Here is a 12,607-nt window from a genome sequence, read left to right as displayed (position 1 = left end):
ACCAGATGTAAAACAGCACATACTTATATGAACGTTTTAGGAGGAGACAGAGATCATATGTACAAAAATAGTGATTGGGGATTGATGTTATAAAAGAATAAAGCCCTTTGTATCTATACAAGTCATCTTGACACCGGCAATTATAAGTGCATATTTGTTATGTGACTTGATTGCAGAATACACATATGTGGCTTATACAAAAACATGCTATAGTCATTTTTTTTGTTGCATCACCCTTTCCCCTTAGATCATCCTAAATTCACTGCTTCGCTGAATGTTTTCCAGATGGTTACTAGTTAATGCTGATTTGTCTCCAAAGCTTCCAGTACTTGTTATGAGTAGACTGTTTGTGAAGCTCTACTCTAAATAGCTTATTCTTGTTCCACTTTATCTCATCAGTGTTCTGTTTGGATTGAGATCTAAAAACTGAAAAGGTGCTTTAACCAGTTCTGGACTGGGAGGATTTGCCGCCTTAATGACCAGGCCTTTTTTTTGCGATTTTGCACTGTGTTATTTCAATGGAAAATTGCGCGGTCATGCGACACTGTACCCAAATAAAATTGATGTCCTTTATTCCCCCACAAATAGAGGTTTTGTTTTGTAGTATTTGATCACCTGTGCGATTTTTATTTTTTGCGCTATAAACAGAAAAAGAAAAACAATTCTAAAAAAAAACAATATTTTTTACATTCTGCTAAAATACATTCCCAAAAAAAATGTAATAATCAAATTTTTTCATAATTTTAGGCCAATTTGTTTTCTGCTACATATTTTTGGTAAATTAATTGCAATAAGCGTATTTTGATTGGTTTGCACAAAAGTTATCGCGTCTAACAACTAGGGGAAAGATTTATGTAATTTTTATTGTTTTGCTTTTTTACTAGTAATGGCGGCGATCTGCGTTTTTTTTGCCGGACTGCGACATTGCGGCGGACAGATCGGACCCCTGACTGCTATTTTTCGGGGGACCAGTGACATTACTACAGTAATCAGCGCTAAAAATATGCACTGTTACTGTAATAATGACACTAGCAGGGAAGGGGTTAACACAGTGGGTGATCAAGGGGTTAAATGTAAGCCTAGAAGAGAGTTTCTAAATGTGGGGGGGGGGGAGGTGGGCTTGTGAAATGATCCTAGAGGCCTATGATCCTATATAGAAGGATCACAGGCGCTCTGTGATCATTTCAGAGAGAAGAACAGTCGGCTGTGTTTACAACAGCTGGCCGTCCTTCTCTCTCAGTGGGGAACGATCTGAGTCCCCGCTGCCGAGTGGGCACGCTCGCCCCCTAGCAACAGGCACGCAACCAAAGTAGTCCTACGTCGATTCGCACAGGAGGGGCTGCATGCTGTAGTAAAACTGCAGAGGGCTGTCCTTAAGTGGTTAACGGAAAATTGTGCGGTCGTGCGACACTGTACCGAAAAAAAAAATGTATGTCCTTTTTTCCCCACAAACAGAGCTTTCTTTTGGTGGTATTTGATCACCTGTGCAATTTTTATTTTTTGAGCTATAAACAAAAAAGGTGACAATTCTGAAAAAAAAAAACTATTTTTTTCACATTGTGCTATAGAACATTCCCAAAAAAAAAAATATTAAAAAATCTAATTTTTTCATCCTTTTAGGCCGATTTGTACTCTGCTACATATTTTTGATTAAAAAAAAACATAACAATAAGCGTATTTTGATTGGTTTGCACAAAAGTTATCGCGGCTACAAACTATGGGAAAGATTTATGTCATTTTTATTTTATTATATCTTTTTACTAGTAATAGCGGCGATCTGCGATTTTTAGCAGGACTGCGACATTGCGGCGGACAGATTAGACAGACCCATAACAGACCTTTTTGACACTTTTGGAGGGACCAGTGACATTACTACAGTAATCAGTGCTAAAAAATATGCACCGTTACTGTAATAATGACACTAGAAGGGAAGGGGTTAACCCAGTGGGTAATCAAAGAGTTAAATGTGAGCCTAGGGAAGTGTTTACTAACTGTGGGGGGAGGGGCTTATGAAATGACCATATATAGAAGGATAACAGGCACTCTGTGATTATTTCAGAGGGAAGAACGGTCAGCTGGGTTTTTACAACAGCAGTCCGTCGTTCTCTCTCAGAGGGGAGCGATCGCGGATTTGCTCATGCAAGTGGGAAAATATTTTGTATGGCCACCTTATTTCAGACGGCCTCACCAGGGTCCCTTAAATGTATTATTTATTGTTATTTATTACTGGTACTTAAATAGCGTTGTCAATTTACAATGCACTTTACAAATATATTGTACATTCATATCAGTTCCTGCCCTCCATGAGCTTGCAATCTAAGGTCCCTAACTTACATTTGTACATACACATACTAGAGCCAATTTAGACAGGAGCCAATTATTCTACCAGCATGTCTTTGGATTGTGGGAGGAAACCAGAGTACAAATAGGAAACCCAAGCAGGCACAGGGAGAACATGCAAACTCCAAGCAGGTAGTGCTGTGGTTGAGATTTAAACCAAATCAGCTGGGGAAGATCTAAAACAGTGAACAAAATTAAATTTTTCTTTAGGAATTATTCCTTTATTTTTGGGATGTGTAATAGAATGAGACTTTTCAATACCTTCTGTTCAAAGTAGGTTCTTTAGAGGCCTTTTTGGTTATTTTAGTCCCTCCCCAACATACCCTTCGTGGTTATACTTTGTGGTTGGGTCTCAAGCCCTACTCCGTAAAATAAATAGTTGAATGGTTTCCTTATCATGCACTGATGACCGACAAACCTGAAACAGCTGTATGCCGTTTGGAATAAGTGACTCTATAGTATATTAGGATGTATCTATAGTATACTATGCCATAGATGTTCTGGATATACAGTTAACCATTGGGGTTAAAAGAAAATACTTGCATCATTTGAAAATGAGTAATAATCCCCTTATTTTTGGAATATGCGATTAAATGAGATGTGAATATCTTCTGTTCTAGGAAGGTTCTACTGTGCAATGTATAGGAATTTTAAAAGGCTAAAGACTTCAATACAAGGCAAGACAAGGTAGCACTAGGTCACATGGTCTATAAATATTACATTGCTGTTGGGACTTTTCGTTCATGTTTTTCCTCCTCCTCCTCCTGTTTTTGTCATATGGTTTGTTCTGTATCTTCTTAAGTAAAGTTTTCTCCAAATCATAGATATGGGGTTGATTTGCTGAATCCGGAGAGTGCAAAATCTGGTGTAGCTCTCCATAGAAATCAGCTTCCAGGATTTTTTGTCAAAGCCTAAAGCCCCGTACACACGATCAGATTATTGAACGATCTGTCGTCCATTTTTTGTGGCATGCTAGTCTCATGTGGAAAGTGAAGAGGTTATTTTCATTTGAATTTTCCCATACGACAGAATTCTACTTCAGAAGTGATGTCATGCGTGGGATTGTTTTGTATGTGTTCTTTCGTCTCTGAGCATGCCTAGCCTTGCTCTTAAAATTTTTTCCCGTTGAAAACTGTACTAATGAGACGAAAATCGGACGTTGTGTTGATGGACGATAAAAATTGTATAGCCTGCACATCAGAATTTTTTAGGCTGAAAAGTGTTGGAGTCGGCTGTCTAAAGCACCATACTAACAATCCGAAAATCGTCAGATCGGTCGTCAGACGAAATTTCCCTTCAGATTTTCTTATCGTGTGTACGAGCCTTAATTGAGCAAGCAGAAGTTAGAAGCTGATTGGCTACCATGAACAGTTGCACCAGTTTTTGCACTCTCCAGTTTTAGTAAATTCAACCCTCTAAAGTTTCTGAAAAAAATTTTTACAAGGGGCTACAAACAATGTCTAATGGAGTACCTTATATGAATTAATTTAACTTTTTGTTATTTTTTTTTTACAACAGGTAAAAGCATTTATCCACAGAGAACTGCTTGCTCAATTATATTCTTCAGAGGACCAGAGCAGTTTGATGGAGGAGTCAGTTGAGCAGGCTCAAAAACGTGATGAAATGTTGAGGATGTACCATGCTTTAAAGGAAGCTCTACAGATTATTGGTGATATCAGCACGTCCACCATTTCTACTCCATTACCACCTCCTGTAGATGATTCCTGGATGCAGTTTCGCTGGTACAGATTATGACTCATATAACTCTTTTAACACCTCGACAGTACAAGATCATATGTATAACACTATACATTTTGCATGGTATAAATGTAGTTGTTAGGATCTGAAAAAAAAAATACTACTAGAGGTGCACCGAATGGAAATTTTGGCCCCGAAATCGAAATTGAAAATGCAGAATGCCCTTAGCCGAAAACCGAAACCAAAAATTACAGTTTTGTTTAAAAAAAAATATATTTATATATATAATTTTATGGTATTTGACTTTTTAATTATTATCATGAATTTAAATATACATGAATTTATTGTCGGCCATTATCAGCACCTTTAGCGCAAGAAGAGCTCAAGAAAAATGCATCACTTTAAATTCTATGTATCTTCACACTGGTCCATTGCTCTTCCATTGTGGTCCATTGAAAACACAGCAAGAATTCATCAATAACGCACCTGTGTTATGCTTTTGATGTGGTTTTTGAGTCATATGACTTATGAAAACACACTATAAGCTCAGTAAAATCGCTGAAAAATCACTGTAAAATCGCCGCAAAATTGTGTGCATTTTCATGGCCATTATCACCACTTTTATCTTTATCTACAAAATGCTGAAAATACCACTTTTAGCCCCTGAAAATTTTGGTGCATCTCTAGTTACTACCATTTGCTGGATGATGCAGCTACCAAGAAGCCCATTTTGTAATATTAAAGGATATTTCCACTCAAAAACAGACTCTAAAAGAAAAATGCAAACCCTAACTAAATGACGGCTAAAACACTTTGTACCATACACAATTGCCTTAAAAAAAAAAAAAGAAAAAATTCACCTTTTTTCATTCTTTGTTCTGTATAACTTTTGTGGCCACTTCCTTTCTTAATGCACTCCAGGAATAACTGTATGACCTTTCGTAGGGCAGAGTTCCTGTTGGATCATACCTATGCAATGTGTGTTGAAAATTCTAGTCTCCATTGGAAGCCCATGTGATAGGGTGACAATGCAGGAGAATAATTTGGAGAATAATTTGGGGCAATGTTTTGTCACTGTAAAAGGAAGCGTTTGAACAGGGACCTTCATGGCAGGGTCACGGATAATATTTACTGAAAGCTTTAGATTTTGAATATTGAAAATGACTTTTGAAATTACATTAACATGGTAAAGCTTATGTGTAATTTTAGTGATTGGACCTACAAATACTTGAATTTTCAATGGTTGCTGGAAAAGTTTATTTTATCTTTAAGGATTTTAGGAGGTTAGATATCCTTTACAGTAACAATTAAAGTAAGGCCTCTTTCACACGGTCCGCCTCCGTAGGCGGATCCGTGTTGCTCAGCGGGGATCGATCCGCCGATCCCCACTGAGCCAGCGGATGACAGCTCCGTCTCCACTTGCAGAGGGGAGAGGGAGGTGTCTCAGCCCCCGCTGCCCTCTATGGGGGATCGGATGAGAGCGGACCGCCTGTCTGCTCTCATCCGAGCCGATCCGATCCAATCACTGAACGGATGGAAAAATAGGGTTTCCATCCGTCCAGATTTCACGGACAGGATCGGATACGGATGGCAGCGGGTGTCAGCGGAGGTGTCTTCGCTGATATCCGCTGCCCCATAGAGCTGCATGGAGGATCCGATCAGATCCGCCTAAAAAACCGACAGGCGGATCTGATCGGATCGCCCGTGTGAAAGGGCCCAGAAAAAAAATTGCACAATATTCTGCTGCGTCTGTTTTTAGTGTGAATAGGTCAGCTTAAAATATGATGGTAGCTTTCCCCAGACTCCATTGGCTACATCTTCTGCTTTGCGTACATGCATATGCTTAGAAGATGGAGTGCATGGCTGTGCTGTTCAGTTTTAGAAATCCCCATCACACAAATGGTGCCCCATTGGAGGTACCATTTTTGGGTAATAAAAGTTACTATAAGTACACTTGGGGTATTTAATACACACTGTATGCAGTACTTGTTGCAGTATATGGCCCACAGTCCTATACATGCTGTGACCTATTTATTATATGCTTTTGTGTACTTAGGGCCTTAATCATATCCTATATTCTTTACAATATACTGTTTGTGGCATTTTCCCTATAGGCATATAAGCAATGAGATATGTACTTATGATATATATTTACTTATGATATTATGAGCCAGGTCACTCCAGTGCAGAATTTAAAGTGATAATAAACCCAACAGCAAAATGTATTATATTGCAGCTTACCAATTCTTAGATGTGATAAATGCATTAGTTTTATTTTTTTAGGTTTTGTTTCCTTTTTTTCACCTGGTGATCAGGCAGTAAACAAGCTCTCTTGCAGATGTGGCAGTTACAGGAATGAGCAGGTCCAATTGACTTCTGTGGTGCCAACTACTTCCATTTGAAGTCACTTGCAGGAGCCAAGAGTAATCTATTAATGATACTACTGCACTCACAGTCAAGATCTGCAGAGTGCTGCATCGCATTAAGGGCAATAGGAAGGCAAATGTAACTATTAAAACAATCCAGCAGCCCTATCTGAAAATAATCCCAAGAGTTATTTAACCAAAGGTGGAGAGTCAAGTGGAAGGGAGAGTTACATTCAATATGTGGAGAAAAATGTAAGAGATCCACTGGTGGTTAATCCTCAGTGCTGTAGCTATAGGCTGGGGACTCTTATGATAGGTGCAGAGGTCCTCTGATGTGTAGAAATTGAGGTGGATGTATTTAACGAATATAAATGTGCTTACCTTTTATCTAGGGTGTGAATTCTGAATACTGATGTTTTGTTTTTTAATGTTCAGTTATACCTCTGCTACTTGGGGAGCCAGTCTGTAAATTTTTTAACACTTTGACCATTGGACGTGGTCAATGGACTATGAAACATATTATCTTGAGAAATACAAATTGCTCAAATTGACCTTGGAGCACTTTATGAGTTTATTTTTAGTGCTTTTCATCATGGACTAGTCCTTTGGCATTCCCATGCTTACATAAGAAGTTAGTAAATCAACTTTGGTTCAACTCAGTAATTCCCACAGCAGTGTCTAAGTATTGAGATGCCTCTAAAGAGATCTCCTAAAATCCAATTTAATTGAATCCTGTAGTGAACAATTACCATACCCGCCTCATAGCCTACATATAAATGTAAGTTTATAGTGATGTTTAACATACCTCTTTGGCCCACCAGGAGCCCACAGCCCCAAGATGCTCAGTATGCAGATTTTAACTTTTTGCTCCATAGTTGGAACTGAAATCTTCCAACTGAGCTACCAGATTACAGAGGTGACCAGGAGTATAACAATGTAGGGACTTCTCAGTGACAGTTAAAACATGTTACTTTTAGCTTGAATATATCTAGAATATGACAGGTGTACTTTAAAGCGGAGTTCCACCCTGGGAAATGTTTTTTTAATAAAAATACCCCCAGGATAGTCAGGGCTAGTACATTCCACAATGGCTAGCCTCTGATCTGTCCCGGGTTGCACTTACCTTTTAGAAGAAATACTTACCTTGAAAATGTATTGTCCAGCGCTGCCATCTCAGGTGTGGGCAGCTTGAAGCCAGCGCAATCCTCTTCTGTGTCCTCTTCCGTATTCTTCGGTCCCACGATGCATTGCACCGGCCCCGCCGTCACTTCCAGTGCCGCAGCGTCATCCCTGCACAGCTTCTGGGCATGCCCAAGAAGCTGTTTAGCAAAGTATGACGGCGCCTGCACCGGAACTGACGTCGGGGCCGGTGCAGGCGCATTGATTCCTGGGAGCGATGACGTTCAGCTCCCAGGAATCATTGCAGAGCCAGGAAGTGACGAATGGCCGTGGCCGCCGAGGGGAGGTAAGTATATCTTCTTCTAAACCAGGTAAGTAAAAAAAAAAATTGCGATTATCCATTTGTTTTTCAGGTGACCCGGAGCGAGAAGATGGAGGTAAATATAATTTTAGGGTGGAACTCTGCTTTAAAGCTGGTTTTGGTGATTATTCTTCTGAGATTTTTCCAGGTCATGTATTCATTCTGTTAGCTTTTACAGAACACAAGTGAAATAAATCAAAGCAATTGTTACTCAAATGTTGGACAATGGCAAACAAACACTTCCAGCGCTAAGAGGTCTTCTGTGGTAAAAAGCAACACAGACAAGGTATTCCAGGACTAGACGGATGCTGCTCTCCTCAGATGGGTTAATCCGATAGATACTAAAACAAAACAGAAAGGAAGGTGCACGCACCTAGTGCATTACCAAAAACATTTATTGAATAATAAAATCAATAAAAAGTGGGTACTCACAAAGTAGCAGCTATCAATGAGCCATAAAACCACGCAATTTTGAGCAGGAGGGACACATGTGCCGTATCACATCAAGGGGTACAAGCTGATGCGTTTCGGGGGCCTTCATTAGAGCTAAGCACATGTGCCCCCACTGCTTAACATTGTGTCCTTTTTTGGCTCATTGATAGTTGCTACTTTGTGAGTTCCTAATTTTATTGATTTATTTATTCAATACATGTTTTTGGTAATGCACTAGGTGCGTGCGCCTTCAACTCCGTTTTGTTTTAGACTATGTTTTACTTTGACTAAGGTAAATAGTAATGATATAAGGTAGTTATAAACCTAGTTTTACCCATATTGTTAGTAGTTCAAATGACGAGCACACAAATACAGATTTCCCATCATGTTGGGAGATCTCCACAACCAGTGATTTCAATGTAACTTGAAAAGGATAGTTCTAGATAGTCTAGCAGTTCTTCAACCCCCCCCCCCCCCTCCTTGTTATTATTGATGATAGTTGAGCCTATCTATAGGTTTCCATAGTCTGAATATAGTTGGAAGATGCTTAACTATTTTACTTGTTCTACTGTTTTATAGGTCTCCACCTTCAAGTCCAACTGCCCAGAAAAAAACGTCTCAGCATTCTACTCCAACAAGACCTTCTTCTTCACTGCCAAGTCGTGGCTTCGTTACTGCTGTACAATCACTAAGCTTCCAGCCTGCGGCTCCACCAGTACCCTCTCGTCCAGGAGCCATATCTTCTTTTTCAAATGCTAATGATTCACTTTTGATGCCACCACAGATCCCCTCTCGTCCATCACGTGCTCCACCTGGTGTCCCCAGGTATTACCATTTACAGTAATTTACTTTTTCATTATGTATTGCATATTGGTTGTTGTCTTTTCTAACAGAACAGACGGATCTGTGAAACTGGTGCTAAAACACTAAATGATAGATATCCAGAGTCAACCCCATTCTGAATCTCCAGTTATGTAGGATTTGGCCTTCTCTAAAACCAACCTAACCAATAAATAATATTTTAAGTCCACACAAGGGACCTCTGTTCAGATATATAGGCAACACCCACTTACAATTTCCAGTAATATGGTTTATTTGTCTGGCATAGCTACTACCACTGTTTGAGCTGTGTTGAGGGAAGGAGGAAATTTGCCAAAATTATTTTTTGTTTTCATAATCTTGCTAGGATTTCCATTTTCATCATTTCTACGACACTTCGAATGTAATCTAAATAAATAAACTAAATTAAGTTTCTTTATAGTAGCCCTGAATTGATATTGGGGTCCAGGGAATGGGAGTGCGACTAAAGAGGCAATAAAACTCAGAATTTGTTTTGGTGTATATAACAAGAATATGACTGAGTACATAGAGCAACTATGTACCTGGAGTGGACCTTCCCCTGGATAGTCACAAAGAAAAGTAAAGTCACCATTGAAAAGGTTTGAAAAGACTTAAGAAAAACATAGTTACATAGTGAGGTTGAAAAAAGACATCAGTCCATCCAGTTCAACCTATGATGTGTGTGTGTGTTTGCTGTTAACCGTACATTGTATACCCCTGTATGTTGTGGTCTTTAAGGTGCCTATCTAATAGTTTTTTGAAACTATCAATGCTCCCTGCTGATACGACTGCTTGCGGAAGAGAATTCCACATCCTTACTGCTCTTACAGTGAAGAACCCCCTGCGTATTTTAAGGTTAAACCGCCTTTCCTCTAGTTTTAGTGAGTGGCCACGTGTCTTATTGTAGTCCCTTTCTCTGAATAGGTTTTTCCATATGCTAGGGTCACCAGTACAGTATTTGTACATTGATATCATATCCCCCCTCAATCGTCTCTTCTCCAGAGAAAATAGATTCAGTGCTTGTAGTCTTTCCTCATAGCCGATGCCCTCCATTCCCCTAATTATTTTTGTTGCCCTTCTCTGGACTCTCTCCAGTTCCAGCACATCCTTTCTGAGGACCGGTGCCCAGAACTGGACAGCATACTCCAGATGTGGCCGGACCAGAGTCTTGTAGAGTGGGAGAATAATCTCTTTATTTCTGGAGTGAATCCCCTTTTTTATACATCCCAGTATTCTGTTGGCTTTGCTTGCAGCGGCTTGGCATTGCATGCCACTGCCAAGCCTGTTGTCTACCAGTACCCCCAGGTCCTTTTCCATCCTAGACTCACCCAGAGGTTCCCCCCCTAGTGAGTAGCTTGCTTTCTGGTTTCTGGCACCCAAGTGAATTACTTTACATTTTTCAACATTAAACCTCATCTGCCATGTAGTTGCCCACCCCATTATTTTGTTCAGGTCCGCTTGTAAGGTTTCCACATCCTGCCCAGAAGATATTGGCAAGCTTAGTTTAGTATCATCCGCAAATACCGAGATTGTGATGGATATCCCCTCCTCTAGATCATTTATGAATAAATTAAACAGGATTGGCCCCAGGACAGAACCCTGGGGGACCCCGCTTTCCACACCCGCCCAATCTGAGTACTTCCCATTAATCACCACCCTTTGCAACCTCCCCTGGAGCCAGTTCTCTATCCAGGTACTCACCTTATGGTCCATACCTACCTTCCTTAGTTTGTACAGTAAGCGTTTGTGGGAAACGGTGTCAAAGGCCTTTGCAAAGTCCAGATACACCACATCCACAGGCTTACCTTTATCTAGGTGGCAGCTCACTTCATCATAGAAGGTTAATAGATTGGTTTGGCAAGAATGATTTTTCCTGAATCCATGCTGATTACTACTAATAATACCGTTTCCATTACTAAAGTCTTGTATGTGGTCCCTTAACATCCCCTCAAAAAGACATATATACTCTTCCTTGGGTTTTTGTTCCAAAAATGTTCTCGCTTTTCTTCTCTCCAGAACCCTCCTCCCAGCAGCAATTTTAAGAAAAGGGCAGAAGATTCACTCTCCCCTTACTCATGCCTCCCAACTTTTGGACTTGTGAATGAGGGACACATAAGGGGAAAAAAAAGGATAGAGGATGCAGGATAAACACATTAGTGTGAAAGCAGCCTAAGGTACACTCAAGTATGGGGTGTGACTTAATAGACTATGAACCTACATGCAGTATATACCACATATCCATTTGTTGCATTCCCTGTACTCACAAAATACTTCTTACCTACAGTGGCACAAATGAGAGTTGTACACATTCAGTGCATCCGGAAAGTATTTACAGCACTTCACTTTTTTCACATTTTGTTTTGTTGCAGCCTTATTGCAAAATGGATTAAGTTCATTTTTTTCTTCAAAATTCAATGAACCCCCATAATGACAATGTGAAAGAAGTATGTTTGAAATCTCCACTAAGGTATTAAAAAAAAAAAAGTAAAACCCTTGTGCATAAGTATTCACAGCTTTTGCCATGACACTCAAAATTGAGCTCAGGTGCATCCTGTTTCCACTGATCATCCTTGAGATGTTTCTACAACTTGATTGGAGTCCACCTGTGGTCAATTCAGTTGATTGGACATGATTTGGAAAGGCACACCCTTGTCTATATAAGGTCTCACAGTTAACAGTGCATGTCAGAGCACAAACTAAGCCATGAAGTCCATGGAATTGTCTGTAGACCTCACAGATCTGAGGAAGGGTACAGAAAATGTCTGCAGCATTGAAGGTCCCAATGAGCACAGTGGCCTCCATTATTCATAAATGGAAGAAGTTTGGAACCACCAGGACTCTTCCTAGAGTCCTGAACCCCGCTGACAGCTGATGACTCATCGGTTGTTAAAGACGCAGCGGCCGGATTCCCGGCCCGCTCCTTAGCAACCAGCTATATGCAGTGTTTAAACGGGAAAAAAACGCAAAACACATTAAAAATCGCATCACAAACATGTTACTTGCATTTCTGGTGCACTTTGATTGAAGTCTGTTACACACAAAACTTGGGGAAAAGTCCCCAACCCTTTCCAGAAATACATAGATGTGAATGTGTACCATAGGAAACCATGTTGAATGGACTGTAGTTTCTGCAAAATGCACTAAAAAATGCATAGGTATGAACCTAGGGTTATAGTTGGTCTCTTCCCAGGGAGCAAACACCTCTCCTTTCCCCTGCTGCACTGAGTTCACTGCTTACACTAGATTTCAGGAGTGGGCGGGGCTTATCAGCAAAGCCTTGGGCTCTGCACTGAGCGTGCTTACAGGCTTCCAATAGTGAGAGAGTGGGTGGGGCTTAGCTGCAAAGCCCTGAGCATGGCACTGAGTGTGGTTACAGGCTTCCAATAGCAGCGCCATGCTGACAATGCTTTAAAGGGATGGGTGCTAGCTTGAGTGGCAGAAGGACACTGCC

At 40.3% G+C, this 12,607-nt stretch overlaps 1 protein-coding gene across 1 annotated transcript in view; it reads left to right on the top strand.

The window, feature by feature from the left end:
- DNM3 (dynamin 3) overlaps positions 1-12,607 on the top strand; it is a 483,071-nt gene that overhangs the window by 369,432 nt on the left and 101,032 nt on the right. Inside the window, exons 20-21 of the mRNA XM_082266577.1 lie at positions 3,859-4,082; positions 8,896-9,141. Coding sequence (XP_082122703.1) covers positions 3,859-4,082; positions 8,896-9,141 — 470 coding nt within the window. The remainder of the gene's footprint in view (positions 1-3,858; positions 4,083-8,895; positions 9,142-12,607) is intronic.

Source organism: Pelophylax lessonae (genome assembly GCF_965119305.1).
Source record: "Pelophylax lessonae genome assembly, chromosome: 8".
Classification (NCBI taxonomy): Eukaryota; Metazoa; Chordata; class Amphibia; order Anura; family Ranidae; genus Pelophylax; species Pelophylax lessonae.
This window is presented reverse-complemented; position numbering and strand designations above follow the sequence as displayed.